General features: G+C 47.1%; 2 protein-coding genes across 2 annotated transcripts in view; one reads left to right on the forward strand and one right to left on the reverse strand.

The window, feature by feature from the left end:
- The window catches only part of LOC135908555 (endothelin-converting enzyme 1-like), a 66,368-nt gene that overhangs the window by 31,506 nt on the left and 18,817 nt on the right, over positions 1-16,045 (reverse strand). The window lies entirely within an intron of this gene.
- Positions 2,454-8,071, forward strand: LOC135908564 (mucin-1-like). Its single transcript, XM_065440366.1, has 3 exons — positions 2,454-2,886; positions 4,812-5,238; positions 7,400-8,071. The coding sequence occupies exons 1-3, from the start codon at positions 2,615-2,617 to the stop codon at positions 7,802-7,804; spliced, it is 1,104 nt and encodes a 367-aa protein (XP_065296438.1). The 5' UTR covers positions 2,454-2,614; the 3' UTR covers positions 7,805-8,071.

Consider the following 16,045-nt stretch of genomic DNA (forward strand, 5'->3'; position numbering starts at 1 on the left):
ATCGAAATGCGGCCGCCATGGCCGTGGTTTGATCCCGCGACCTCGTGCTTACCAGCGCCACATCATAGCCACTAAGCAACCACAACGGGAGGTACTGCAAGTGTGACTTCGAAATTAGACACATATAATCAAATGGTAATGGCCAATACTTCTTTGCAACATAGACTTGAACTTGACCCCCTAAGAATCTGGCGCCTCATACGATATTAACCATTTAGGCGCCAGCAAAAAATCCAAAATGCGTTCAGAAAATGACTTTTTGCACATCTAAATAACATAGTGTGTGTGTGTGTGTGTGTGTGTGTGTGTGTGTGTGTGTGTGTGTGTGTGTGTGTGTGTGTGTGTGTGTGTGTGTGTGTGTGTGTGTGTGTGTGTGTGTGTGTGTGTGTGTGTGTGTGTCTGCGTGCGTGCGTGCGTGCGTGCGTGCGTGCGTGCGTGCGTGCGAAGTGTATATGACATAAGGGTAGTAAATTCACGACTTCCATCTGACAATACACAAATTTATGCGCTGGTGGAAGGTTCCGTCCATCTAGCTTCGTTCACTTCCACGCCATATCAGAACTATCATAGTATTCTGCGAAATCAGAGTCATCGGATATGTCTATAGTACAGAAAAGACAGCCATTATTGTCAATACTTTTATGGAAAAGCAAATCATGTTCGGAGGTCGATGACGCAATCAAATTAAAGCTACGCTTAGACGACGGCCGCGACAACACGCGACTGGCAGCCGCCATATTTTTTTTTATCTCTACCGGACGAAGCTACCCGAACGGAGTCTGTAAGACCATTGTAGGACCAGAGTCAACTAAAGTGAATTCGCGAGAACGTCAAAATGAATTTGACCAGCCCGGCCCCTTTGTGGCACTTAAAAAATTTGAAGGACGCTTAAGCTTCCCCTTTAAGAGTGGAACGCGATAGCATTCATAAATCCCTGACTGCTTCTCACGCTTCCCGGATACTGCAGCGTATGTAACCGTAACGTTTACCGGGAAACGCTCGCAGCGAACGCTATGCACGGAGGCGGGCTTTCGGGTAGAAATGCGGACTCTTGCATGGGCCGCGATGCGGCGGAGGCGAGCGCCATCTGGAAGTGTTTCAGGGAAGCAGGCACGCCGCTTCGTGGACTCTGAGGTATTTCGAACGATGTATCCAGTCTATGCATTGTAGAAACGCTGAAAAAGGGTTTGTTTGAGTTTTCGCGTCACAGAATTAAGTTTTCTCGTATATTCAAATTCCAGTCCGAGAGCTATCATGTCTGCAGGTCGTAGTTTACGATTTTCCCACGTATTATAGCTCGATAAATTCAATTATTTCAGTCAATTCCTTGCGTAACATGGAAGGCCTGGGTAACGACGCGCCACGCTGGACACGGGACGCCGACACCGGGTTTTCTGCGACACGGGCTCCTTAACGCTGTCGCGTTAAAAAGGGCTCCCAAACACGTGCATGAGGCAGTCTCTACCGTGGCAACAATTGCAAAAAGCAACTGTACCCGAGTAAAACTCGTCTCCGGCAATTAAAAGGGGTCAAGTTCCGTTGAAGGTTTCGCGACCTGAAAGGTTCATTTGATCAAATGCGCTCGATCTGACGTAATTTTTGCAAACGAGACCTTCATTCGCAGCTGCCCATCACACCCGAACGCTTCAGCACCGCTCTCTGTATGCAAACTGCCGCGTCACCACCGAAGTCAATTACAGCAGGAGAAGAAAAACTCAGTACCCTTCCACTCTGTGAAGAAGGGTGACCAGCGAAGCTGTGTATGTGGGCCCCTAAATGGCGAACTGCGCTTCCACCGCGGGTCGGCCCGGCATTGCACGGCATTATCTTGAAGATCGACACACGTAAGGGTACTTTCTTGCTTGCCACACCAACCACGACACGAAAATTTCCTTGGAAGGTAGAGGTATACAGCTTCGCTGTAAAAAAAGCGCAGCGTTTCCTTGCGATGCACAAAGCAATGCAGATAAAAATGCATCGCGCTGTATGCTATTGGCTAGCGTGAATGGGCGTGAGAGGCTGTCCACTGTGAACGAACCCATTTATCTGCATTGCTTTCCCTCCGTAGCCCAACTATGTCTAGAATATTAGGCTTGGAAGCAGCATACTTTGCAGCATCTAATTATTAGGTAAAACTTCTAATGAGCATGCGTTAGCTCATATTTTGTGAAACGCTGATCGATTAGTTCCCGTAACCAGACATCAAGTTATTGACCTTAGCAGTCATTCTTTGCACGCACTGTAAACCATGTACGTTGAATAAATTACATTTAGCATTATTGTTCCCATCAGCGACCTATTCCACGTAGCGAGTATGAGCATACAGTTCAGGGACAATAAAACATCATGTTCCTTAGTTTCTGTTCCTCTTCATCTCAATCATTTAGCGTTAATGTTGACGCACCCAATGCACTTGTACCAGCGTTACTGTATCCTTGGCCTACTTACCTCAGTAGATAGGCGCCGCAGTCAGGGATCGTCATCGTCACCATCATTACCGAGCTTCGCACCGCATTCGTCCCTTGATCAGTAGTGGGCATACACCATCGGCAGAGGGAAACCAAAGCCGTGCACTCGAGGAGACGTCTAGCTAGCTCTACGTTCTCCTGCATCTATGTCATCGTCGCCTCCGCCCCTGCGGCAGCCATCGCGGCACCCGCCACCAGTCGGCCTCGGAAGAACGCCGGGGTTTGGCCGAGACGTGCCGCGCTACGCCGGTGAGCTGTCACCGTTTCTCGAGCACGCGTTCCTGTCGCCTGGCACTTCGAGTACCGCCTGGTTGGCCGCGGCGTCGTCCCAAGCGTCGCCGAAGCCTTCTGCGTCAAGTTTATCCGCGAATGCACCCCAAAGTAGTTCGGACATCGACCCGCTTCACGAGTCATCTGGGTGCGTCTAACTGCATACGCACGACGCGTATTTCCCTATTATCTAAGTCTGCTGCTTGCAGAACTAAGCGGTTGCATAAAAGCTGGATGATCCGCGATCAGGTGGCTCAGGCAGGCTTTCTGACGTTGTCGTTGACGGCCTGGTCAATCCTGGCGTGATAGCTTTAGTGCTTAGTAGAGCGACGTCAAGTGGCGTTGCCCACCACTGACAACATCACGCTAAGATAACACGCCAGGAATGACAAGATCGCCATTGACAAAGAGAGGCACACCTGTCGAAACGCCGTCCAGCCTGCCTGAGGCACTTTTATCATAACCATAGTGCGTTTCCATGTGTTAACCAACTTCCTGGGCTTGGATTCCAAAATCAAAGTAAGAGAACGCAAGAACTGCTGTCGCTGAACCTTCTCAGCCAGCCTAGAAGTAAATCGAGAGTTTTGAGTTCCTATAGCGCATGGCGATTCCGACGTCTATCCTTATCACGTGAAGTTCAAGAAGTTTGACGGCTATGGGAACTTGTTGCTTACAGTGACAGGTTTGCGAAGTTCCGGAAGAGCCATCCAAAAAATGCTTCTGGGTTAACAGTTACCGTAAAATGATCGTGACACTAATTTGTCGTGCTTTTGATGAGGTTCCCTGCGAGCTACAACTGCATAGTTCCAGTTCTCAAAACACCACCTTTCGTAAACAGTGAGTGATTTCCCAGTGAGAGACAATCCGAATGTCTAAAACAGCCAAGGGTGCTGCATTGCACTCGAAACCTTTACGAATAAGAAAGCTTACAGGAGTATGACAGCCAAACTACTCAGGTAATAGTGAACACTTGACGCGAACTTGAGGTTAGCGTAATGTCAACGGCCCGCAAGGGCTCGATTGTTCGTTTTTGGCAGTCTGCCTTTAGAAGCTACTAAAAAAGTATCCCATGAAACTCGAGCCGCGAGAAAGAAACTTTCAGACGAATGAAACTGGGTTAGAGCAAATGGGGCCGTCACTCTGAAGTCTAGAACCACGACTTGCCGATATTTCTGAAACGAGGAGTATATAAAGTAAATGTGCATTGTGCGAGTGCTAACGTACGAGCTTGGGGCTGGGACATGCACTAGAACAAATAACCTCGAGAACACGCTAAAGATCGTGCAACTAGCGACGGAACGGTAAGTGAAAGTTCTAACATTATGAGACAGAATGACGGTAGTGCAGATTAATGAGTAAACCGGCATAGCATACATTGCACTTGCGTACGAGAGGAAGAAGTGCAGCTGCGAAGATCGTGGAAAGCGTACAGAACAGCTAGCCAGCGATCTGTCAGAATAACAAAAGAGGCGCCAATAACAGAGAAAAGCAGTCGCGCATTGCGCAACATTCATTGGATGGCGCAATGAGTTGGGGGCGTAAGATGGAGACAACTTATGCATGACACCTGGGTTCTTCATGATAGCCCGCTGAGAGAAGCATGGCTTGCTTCTGATATACCGATGAAGCGTTCCCATGCAACATCGTAGTCGAATATTGCGGCCTAACCGTGCCATCTTAAAAATCTTTGCAGTCTTCGGGGCTTTTCTTGTCCCAAAACAATAATCGCCATCTATCTTGCCCGCATATACCTTCTTCAACGCTGCGCGCCCGGTACTTCCAAGTCGCCAACGACATGCGCGTTATCAACGTGACATAGCATTCTCGACAGGAAATTAGCGAGCGCAGTTTTTTCAATGCAGGAAACGCAGGCAAGGCAGATGACGATTACCGTAGTGGGTCAAGATAAGCCCCAAAGGGTGCAAGCTTTTATTTAAGAGTGTGTATATTGGGCCCTGCCCTGAGCGTTCGCGTGGCCACCCCCGCCCATTCCCAAACCACTCGCTCACTGGGCACTTCCAATGCCTCCGCAATCATGCACTGATATGCCACGAGCATGCACGTACTCCGCAGGGATCCCGATAGCGGCAGCGCTGGCAGCTTCAGAAGACAGAGCAGTGGTGACAGTGGCCCTTCGGCTGGCGGAGAATCGGCGACCACGACGACGGGCTCATCGGCACCCCTGGTGACGACCGCCAGGTTGCGCGAGGATCGCCGGTCAGTCTCACGCCTGATGATGGCGCTGGCCATCTTCTCCGTGATCTGCTCAACGGTGATAGCCCTTTCGATGGTAGTGCACGCACGACTCGACAGCAGGCTGCTCAGCGACCGACGCGGGGGCAGCGCCTCCGACACGACGCCGGAGCTGGAGGTCAGCTTTGAGCCGTCCGGAGAAGGCGCCGGTGCCAAGAAGCACAAGTCCGTGGGCCACAAGTCAAGGCCAGCCCGAAAACGGAACCCCGGAGAAGCCTCGACTCAAATACAGCCGCACTTCTCGATTGTACATCTCACTTCAAAATTATTTTACGACATTCTAAATAGCTAGTTATGTTTCGGTTTTCTTTTTCCTTTATACTTCTCATTCGTAGGCCTTCGCGGAGTTGAATTTCCAAACGCGCTCAACGTTCTCGCTCAATGACTTTCGCCTGACACGCCCTATTATCAGAGAGGTCCACCCGTAGTAACGTCACTGGCAGATAATGGTGAGCTGAACACAAATTACACTGTATCCCATGTAGTATATAGCCTTGGTTCGGAGGTGGTTCGGAGTAATAGTGCGATTGAATGGATTTCGCACAACATAGTTCTACAAGGTTGTCAGGGACGCCGTCGAGCAGAACGCTCAGAAAGAACCAAGGACACCTAAGCACATCTTATGAGTTGTGAGTGCGAAAGCATTAATGTCCATTTGAACGCCGCTGAGTGGTCGAGTTATTAACTCCTTGCGGGCAAGGGAGCGCGTTGAGACGCTTTGCGCGTTTTCGTTCGTCCTTATCGAGGTGCAGTTAGAACGCAGATGAGAGCTTCCGGACACGATGTCAGGCTGCAAAACACCGTGCACTTACATTTATATGCACGCCAAAGAACCTCAGGTCAAAGAATTTATATGCACGTCAACCTCAGGTTCTCTCTGGGGGTGTATTCTGTAAGAGTCCACCTTGTGGACTATCCATTTGGGCCGCTGCTGATTGGACGCAGCTGTATGAGAGAGGAGGAGACGAGCCGCCCTAGCCAATTAGCAGCGGCCGAAATGGACAGTCCACTAGGTGGACTCTTACAGAATACCACCCTGGTCAAAGCGATACCGGATCCGTCCAGTACGCGGTACCTCAAAACGCGCAGTGCAGTTTCGGTATGGGAAACTCCACAATTAAATTTTTATGCGAAGCATATTACTAGAGCTCAACCCAGCTCCTCAGGCGTGGCGGTGTCGCCTTCAATACCACGTGACACCGTGACGTCACGACAGAGGAGAAACGGGGCTCCAACTCGCGCCGTCGCTCGCGCCGTCGCGGCGGTATATAAGCAGCTGCGCTTGCCTCTGCTAGACACTCACGAGGTGAGATGCGTCCTGGAGACAGAGCTGCTCGTTGGAATGAGAAGCGAAGGTTGCGGCGTGCTACAGAGACTGTTTCTAGGTGGCTTTGGCTCAACTCTTCCAAGATAGGCTGGGTGGGAATCGAACCAGGGTCTCCGGAGTGTGACACGGAGATGCTACCACTGAGCCACGAGTACGATGCTTCAAAGCGGTGCAAAAGCGCCTCTAGTGAATGCGGTGTCGCCTTAGAAACGAGCTGTTTCTAAGGCTCAGGCGTGCGTCGCTTGCTCAGGCGCACATTTCGTTGCCGCGCCGAACGCTGCGTTGCTCGACGCTCACCGCGTCCAATGCGGGGCGCGTAGTCGCTGCGCCGTAGCCCATTGTCTTACACCCCTTGGCGGGTCGACGGGAACGCTGTCGCGTTCCACTCTTGAAAGCGAAGCAGATTAACGCATGAGTTGTTTCTTCGTCTAGCCGAACCAAATATAGCCAAGCAACAGCAGTTCACCAGGCTGAACAGTGGTTCAACAACTAAAATAAAGACTAGTATGCTTCGCATCCTGGGCTTAACCTTAGCTAAGCCACAGCCATTTTTTTACGTTCCTGCGAAGAGTATCACTGATATAACGACCCTCCCACACGGTTATCACGACGACCTTTACAACGGTACAAATTCTGGCATTTGATTAAAAGCAAAAGTTGCGTTATTTTGTCTATTCGGTTATTTTTGGCCAGGTAAATGGGAAATACCCATCGCAGTAAAGTATGCGAAATCAGATTTTTTTTTTCAATCTCCGGTGCAAGGTGCTCTGCCATACTATCAAAATCAGCATGGCTTTTGCGCATTAATGTAGAAGTGTGCATATATGTAAAAGTTGCCGCGATAACAGTATAACATATGTGAATCCACCCTTCCACGTCCCGCGGTTCACTGTTCCACGGAATTCAGCATTTTGTGCAAAAAATCGAATTCGTGTCGGTACGATGTTCGGATATCAATTCCAATCAACACGAGTTTTCCGACTCGTCGCCGTGATTGATGCGTTGAGTAATCGCATACGCACGGAACAGTTCAAGACAATCTCCCGCTTACGCTTTTTTTTCTTTCCGATCGCTTTTTCAGGAGACGCATGCACCGTTGTCTGTCAAGGCGAATTCGTCGGCCAGACTCAACAATCGTTCCACCGGCCAGTCGCTACACGAAACAGTATCCGCCAGCCAGACTGCTTCCAGTCTTGCCAAGATTACCAGTTCCAGCTACACCGTCAGCTCGGTCAACGCCACCAGCTCGGCTAACCCCAGTCACACTGTCAGCTCAGCGAGCAAAGAGCCGGCGACGAGCGGCATCAGCTCCCGCGACGGAGTTCCTGACACGAGCAACGCTGGGAATGAGGCAGCGTCACCCAATACTTCAAGCAGGGCGACGACTCAGGTCGTGGAGCTAAATCTCAGCGATGCCGGTAAAGGAACCACGCTTGCTGAGGCTCCCAGAACCGAGAAAGTAATCATGCCTTCTCTCAAGCGGTGAATTTGTGGAAGCGCACAGACTACTGTTTAAAGGCTGCCGCATCGAGGAAGCTGCTTCGAACAATATCGTTAGGTTTCACACAAGAGAACAAACATTTATATAGTGGGCGTTTATTTTCTTATTTGTAATAGACTCTTCCGAAATCTCCAGTAGTAGTGAGACAAACTCAGTCTCCACTGTGGTGCTGTGCGGATAAGCGGAGATAATCACATTGCTGATAATATTGATCATGTAGCTAAATAAATATTATCGCTGATCAACTTTCTATTTACCGCTTTAGAATCAATCTATACCGCGTTAACGTCAACGCCTGTATACGTCAATGCATTGACTTCACGGATTTGAATGTATTTCCTCGCTCATTTTGGTCGTAATGACGCAGTAAGTGGCTCTATTACGGTGCAAGCAAAGTGCGAAGTACTGCCTGGAATTTCCGATCACTCTGCTGTGTTGTTGACCCTTTCGGGCGTCTTTGTGAAGAAATCTCTTGATGTCACTTCCGTGCTCAACTTCTCGCGCGCAGATGATGTCGCCATATTGGATATGCTTTCGTTTAGTTTTGACTCATTCCAAGGCAGCAGCGCAGACATTCATACACTGTGGAATCAATTTAAAGATCTTTTAAATGATTGCATCAAACGCTTTGTCCCTTGCATGCTAAAGAAAAGGAAAGGCAACTCTCCTTGGATTTCACGAGACACATTGCAATTAAGAAGACGATTAAAGCGCGTGAAGACAAAAAGAGCTACCGCAATAGACTTGGGCGCTTTGCTTACTAAAATTTCCGAACTCTCTTTCGAGCTAAAAATGAAAGTTTCTTCAGATAAGCAACGCTACTCTGGGGAGAAACTTCCTAAATTTAGTTCAACATCTCCTGAAACGTTCTGCAGGCTAATTTCTCCCAGTAAGCAAATTAATGATGTTTTCGTCGTAAATGGTGTTTTGAGCAATGATAGTGCAGTAATAGCAGATGCATTTAACTTACATTTTAGATCTGTATTTACGCAATACAATGGTTCATTGCTATAATTTCATGCTTCATAGCCCCCTATGTCTGACGTTACTATTAATGAGAATGGAATACTTAACATGCTCTTTAACCTTGATATTAAATATCACCCGGTCCAGAAGGTTTGCCAAATGAATTCTTAAAGCGTTATGCGCCATGGGTCTCTAAATATCTGAGTCTGCTCTTTTCTAAATCACTAAATGAAGGCGAGATTCCAATCGACTGGAGAACGGCAGCAGTGAAACCTATCTTCAAAAATGGTAATAAGCAGCACGTCTTGAACTATCGTCCTATTCCTTTGACTTCAACATCATGCAAACTTCTGGAGCATATAATACATAAACATCTTACTGAGTTCCTTTCAAAGAATAAAATATTATCATGCCATCAGCATGGCTTCAGAAAGGGCTTCTCTACATGCACACAAGTAATAACTACTGTACACGATTTCACTAAGGCAATAAATTCAGGTAAGCAGGTCGATGCAATCTTCATAAACTTTGCGAAAGCCTTTGACAAGGTTTCCCACAAAACGCTACTCCACAAAGTTGATGTTACTCTGATTAATGCCAAAATTGCTACTTGGCTTTCTGCATATCTTTCAAACCGATATCAATATGTTTCATTTAAGAACCATACCTCTCGGAGGCTTCCCGTTGAGTCTGGTGTTCCACGGGGTTTGGTGCTCAGACCACTGTTGTTTCTAGTTCTTAATAATGATATCGTTAATGACATTCCCGTGAAAATTAGTATATATGCGGATGATTATGTAATGTATTCAGAAATATATAGCGTCAGTGACCAACTACGACTAAATGAAGCTTTTGAAAAAGTTGTAAAATGGTGTAGTGACTGGAAAATGGCTATCAATTTTGACAAAACTGTATTTATGAAAATTTCGCACAAAATTAGAAATCTGCACTTCCAGTACTCGGCATGTAATGTCTTGCTATCTGAGGTTGAGCACATAAAATATCTTGGTATTTGGATTTCTAAAAATCTTAGATGGAACAAACACATCAACGCTGTATGCAATTCCGCCAATCAAAAGCTTTTCTTTCTCAGGAGGGCTTTGAGACTGACAACACCTGAAGTTCGCCTTCTTGCATTTAACACAACTGTGCTGCCGCTTTTAGGTTACGGATCTATAATATGGTATCCTGGTAAAAGGTATTCAAAAGCGGGCGGTTCGTTATATATATAACAGCTTTGGGCGCACGTCGGTGACAGCCTTGCTAAGCAGAGCCAGTCTGCCAACTCTAACCCAAAGGAATCGTGTTCTCAGATTGAAATTTTTGTTTCAGCTCATTGAGGGATACTGCAGCGCAGATATTTCTGGGATTATTTCCTTTTCAACAGGTTATGCTACAAGGCAACGGCATGCACTAACAATTATCCCCTTCACTAGCCGCAAAAATTGCTTTCAATGCTCATTTTTTCCTAGGGTCTTAACTGAATAGAATCAGCTGTCCAACGATGTGGTGTTGCAGCCATCCCTGAATTTGTTTATGTAATTTTCTTTTTTGTTCGCTCTGTTACATTTGCACTTGCAGTAGATGCATTGATTCAGTTGTACTCGAAGCCTATATTTTATTTCATGATTTATTTCGTGTATTGTCTTTTTACTAGTACATATAATTTTTCTTTTGTTTGGCCTGGTAATCATGTCATAATAATGTATCCCCAACCTGCGAAAATCCCGTAACGGGATTGCAGTATTTGTAAATAAAGAAATAAATAAAAAATAATTGCTCACTGAGTAGACCGATAAAGATACAGTGCGAAGCAACTTGAGAAATAATAATATTGAAACGTGCAAGGCTTTAGAAGAAAAGAAAAAAGTTTGAATTGTCGCGACGGCGCATCACAAGTCGCTGTAGGCGTCGAAGTCCATAGATATAACAAAATTATTTTTCAGCAGGTCTGATAGCGCCCACACAGCGTGTGTACTGTCAAATGCTCATATTCTGCGGCCTAAAGCTCACGGCACTATGCGAAAACGCGAAACATTGTGTGCAGACATGCATGCAGACGCAGAATCAGTCACCGCGAACCCGTGCGATCGCTGCGTTGAGGCTTCATTCTGTTATGCTCCACTTGATTATACAGACAGCCTAACATAAGAACATTTTTCACATGATTTGCTCTCCGCGAACGCTGACCTTTCATGCAAGAAGCATGAAAGGTCACACATCCTGTTTGTTTCAAGAGGATGTGTGCAGGGTAATAGACTGGCTGACGCAAAATTCCATATATTTAAATCGGCAAAAAACAAAGCTTATCTGTTTTAGAAACCCACACAAACGAATGCTCCTAAGGGAGTCTCTCTTTTTACATAACTCTCATTGCACTCCGCGCACATGTAATGCTATACCATTTGAACATGCAATCAAGTATCTCGGAATAATATTTGATGAGCATATAACATGGAATGATCATGTGCAGTATATATGTAACAGGCTTAGAGCTGCGTCTGCGATGATGTACAACCTAAGAGGTAAAACTTCGATGCACTTGAGGCGCACCATATACATGGCGCTGGCTGAATCTATTATAACCTACGGTATTACATTGTATGGAACTTGTTCTGATCACAAAATGGGAGCCATAAACCGCATAATTAAAAGAATAGTAAACAGTGTCCCCTGCGGAACTATGCTGCAACAGGCTGACAAGGAGGAACAATACAATAGGCTTGACATACTGGAAATGCGTGAACTATTTTATTACACTGTGCTCACACGTCATTACTATGCAAAGGATTTCAAAGTACCTGTCAAGAAAAACGTTGCCCTAAGAAAGACAGAAACATACATTAACCCACGATGCTTTACACATTACGGGAAAAAAGTAAGGGGATATTACGTGCCGCAGATATTTAATGAACTTGGAGAAGCGCTTGGAGATTTAAAAACTAAAGGAAAATTGACTAAATCAATAAGGAAATTGTGCTCATCATTGCATATAAATCACTGATGGCCTCTTGCATGTGGAAGGTTGCTTTCCTAATTTGCTCCTTAGATATTCTGTGAGTTGTCGTATGGCTCATTGTCAACCTATTATTATGTCCTTTATTTTTTTATTTACTTAGTTTTAATTTTGCTCGAGTTGTAGTCATTGTGTCTCTATAATTTTGTATATTATGGTTAGTACGTACTAGTATGCCTTACTTCATTGTATTGTGGTACACGTTCGATGATTCACTGTGCTGCCTGAACAACCAACAAGCACGCTGTGCTTAGGTTGGACAGGAAATGAAAACCTATGTACCAAATGAAGATGAATAAAATTTTTGATTTGATTTGATTTGATTTGAAGCCGCTTCGGGGGAGTAGATGGCGACCGCGCGCAGTAGACGTTCAGCGTACGTGTTCATTGCCTGTAAACCATTCTGTGCTAAATAAATTGTGGGTTTAGCTCACCAAAACCGCAATCTGACTATGAGGCACGCCATAGTGGGAGGCTCCGGAATGTTCTAGAGCAGCTGGGGTTCTTCAACGTTCCCATAAATCTAAGTACACGGGTGTTTTCGCATTTCGCCCCCATCGAAATGCGGCCGCCGTTGCCATTCTGTGATTTATTTTTGCCCAAGATTATTATTTTGACAGTAAAAAACTTCCCTCGTTTCGAGAATACTTACATAAATGTCCAGGAAGGCTCCCGCGTGGCGTTATTTGTGAGCGTCGACAGCCCCGCCTATGAGGAGCGCGCCGCATTCTCTCATACTGCGCAAGAGAAGCGCTTCCGAGAGATAACGACTCCGTAAGTCCTCGCCTCCAATACACAATGAAAGCGAGGGCATTTGCGACACAATATGACTGAATCTGGCGACCCAGTCACTAATTATCGCTCACATGTAGCGCAAAAAACACCGTTTGCCATAGCGGTCCGAGTATTGCGCTTCAGTTACTGAGCACGGTACAGCGTTGTGCTTGGAATCCACGGACGGTGTTCGAAGGGGTCTCGCGCGGGTGCAACGTGACTCCTGCTGGATAGAAGTAACACAGCCGTGTCAGCTACGAAACGTCTGACAACGCTGGCCTGACTAAGAGCGCCGCCAGTGGTGTTTGCATGCGTTGCACATCGCTGGTGCACGAGGCAGGACCAATAGGAAACTATAGGGGAAACCGTCGGCGTTCGGAAAACGCGCCAAGCGTCTTCATGCGCTGGCTTGCGTGCGGAAAATTATTAAAGGGACACTAGAGGAAAGTATCAAGTCGAGCTAGATCAACGGAGTATTCGTCTAGAAGAATATCATCGTTTTATGCGTTCCAATAAATCAATTTTTGGCCTATATTAAATTTCAATTCAAACCGCCCGTGCCAAGGCGGAGGACTTGACGTCATCTCCACGTGACCACCCTCTATGTGGTTATGTCCTTTGTATACTCTTTATTTAGCTCTAGATGCGAAGCGTACTGCTTGCCGGCTGTAGGTGCTCAGCTTACGTGAGTTATTCTGTCTGTCTGCTTGGGTTCCGGCAGCTTCCGCTGCGAGAGCCGGTAGGGTGGCCAATTGCCACAACTTGCCGCTTCGGTCGTTGTAAACAGAAAAAAAAAGCGATGCCATTCACAGTGGCGGGTCGCGGTCCCTCCCTGTGAATCATAGATGCTGATGCCACACATAAGAGGTACCATAGTCGACAACAGATGGCGCCACTCCGATTCTCTATTGCGGTCATTTTCTCGCTTTGAAAAGCTATTTTCATTACAAATGAAGACTTCGTTATTACAGAATCATAGTCTTTCAATCTAGCTCGACCTAATATTTGCCTTTAGTGTCCCTTTAAGGACGTTCTATGTCACCCCTTGAGGCATGCATGTCTGTTGGCGTAATGGTTAGCGTAGCGGGCGTCTGTGCTGGCGGTACTGTGATCGAATCCAACCAACAGACATTTTGAGGACAAGGTTTCCTAACCTTCGCGTACAACTTTCTGTGGCAATGAAGGAAAAGCTACGAAGACAAAGCGCGCACTAGCGAAGGCGCTTCTGAAAGTAGTCTGACATATTCATCCATATTACTTTAAGCTGGAGAAGAGGAAGCAAACACCTTATTTACGACAGCTAAGGTACACAACAGACGCCACCGAGTCTTAAAGTTGATTAATTTGGCGGCTTTTCCCTTCTGCGTCTGGACAAACGCGAAGCCATCGCACGTGGTAAATGCGTGTATTGGGCGTCTGTTCCGAGAACCCAAAAGTGCTGCCAAATGGTGCCGAACTACTAGGTGCCAAAGCACGAGCGGAAACTCGGAACTTCTAGCTTTCCCTTCATTGTCACAGAAAGTTGCGCGCGAGTATAGCTAACTTCACATGGGCTTGGCGTATACATGACCTGGGTATCTTGTAACCACTTTCAGCAAAAAGAAAACGACACTTTCACCCGTCTAGAGCATCAAAGAACGTCGAAAACGCTATAAAAATGTAGGTCTCAGCGATACAGGAAGCTAGAATTAGTCATAAAGAAGGTTAAATTACAGTAAGGGGCGTAATTACCGTCAATATTGTCGAAAAATAACATTACACTATACTCCTGTAAAGGGTGCACCGCCGCAGATACATGCATGTTGGGGCAAAGCCACCGTAGGGCACATTTTTTTTTTTTAAAGTGCGTTTGCTTGGACTAAGTAGAGCTCGCGCGAGGCAATAGCGTCTGGAAGGTGTTTTCACCAGTGCTCACAAGAAGCTGGAATCAGTAGAAGGGCAGGTAAAAATTGGTACGGGTGTAATTAGCACCCATATACTGGACAACCTGGCATCTTGGTCAAACAAAAAAAAAGGTAGGGGGGGGGAGGGGGTCAACAAGTATCGACGCTAAGACCAGGTCCACGTAACTGCGCGTGAAATATTATATGAATAAGATACGAGATGGGCGAATAAGGAACGTGAAAGATAGGGGAGGAGGCAGGACAGAGGACATATAATGCATTTTTATACGCAATCACTTGAACCACCATGTACGTCTACCTTGTCTACCTGAGCTCCGACACATGGTTCAGCCGCCCTTTTTTAACTTGTGTTTACTTATTTGTTTAATTTAAGATAAATATGCACATATATCTTCAACATGACCGCGAACAGTGGACCTAGGGGCAGCTTCCCAGTAGTACACATCGGCCTACATTTTTAGGAATCACACACATTTAGGAATTTTAGGAATCTCCTCGATCAGCCCACGAAAATGGTGGAAACATGCCCGATACGGAAGAGGATTGGTAACTCGCTTAGGAGGCATTCTCTCGCATGACAAAAATTTTCCTCGCTGACAGTTTTTAACCACGTCGTGGCTGCGTAACCAGGCGCGTGGGGACGCGAGGTAGCCCCTGCGTAGCCCGAGTGCCGATATCTGTCCGAAACAGATCTCCGTGCTCGCGCCGCGTTTCGACGCGCGCGAGTGTGCCGCACCGTGCTCGCATGCGGCAGCACGCAGACGCGAGCTTGCGCGCGTCGGCAAGCGCATATGTGTTCTATTATACATTGCACGAGCGTTCCAAGCCGGCTTTCGCCACGGTTCATCGACGCGGCACTGTTTTCCCGTTTGATCGCGCTCTTCTCCGATCATCGCTCCACGAGGCAAACACATGGAGTTACTGCGGCAGCCTTATACAGTAAGCCTACAAACACACGACGCGCGCACGACTCAGCGACAAACTGAAAGATCCGGCTGGTGCATATAAAGGGAGATTACGCCAGTGTAGGGAGCGTTCATATGAACTCCTACGCCCCGTTTTAAGCGTGTTTGTCTGCGGAGGTTCTCTTGGCCAGCATTCTGAGGCACCTTAGATTTGGCAGGGCGTTGTTTCTACTGCACAGCAGCAGTTGCGTCGTGTGCTGCGCCGCGCCAACATGTTGATCCCGCATATTGTTGAACACCCGTTCTGGGAGATTCAGTTCAGCGTTCAATCTCGCTGTCCCACACTAGCGCGGGGAAACGCGCCGGGCATGCCGAAGGCGGCAGAACCCGCCAGCATTGCCAAGGCCAACACTTGCGAGCGTCTTTGCCGCCGCGCAAAGCAAGTGATTTGCTATCAGCTGAAATCAGCGCGGCTGCGGTCATCGACGCTGCAAGCTATGTTTCCTTGCAGCGTTCACCCGCGCGAATGAATCGCTACACGAACATATGATGACGTCTCAAGTTTATTAAAGCGAAGATTGCTTTGCCTCTTCCTTCGACTTTGCCACTGCTGCTGTTGCTGCTGTTCGCTACGCCGCTAATGCCGGTCACGTCAGTACGT

The sequence above is a fragment of the Dermacentor albipictus genome, chromosome 1 (genome assembly GCF_038994185.2).
Source record: "Dermacentor albipictus isolate Rhodes 1998 colony chromosome 1, USDA_Dalb.pri_finalv2, whole genome shotgun sequence".
Classification (NCBI taxonomy): Eukaryota; Metazoa; Arthropoda; class Arachnida; order Ixodida; family Ixodidae; genus Dermacentor; species Dermacentor albipictus.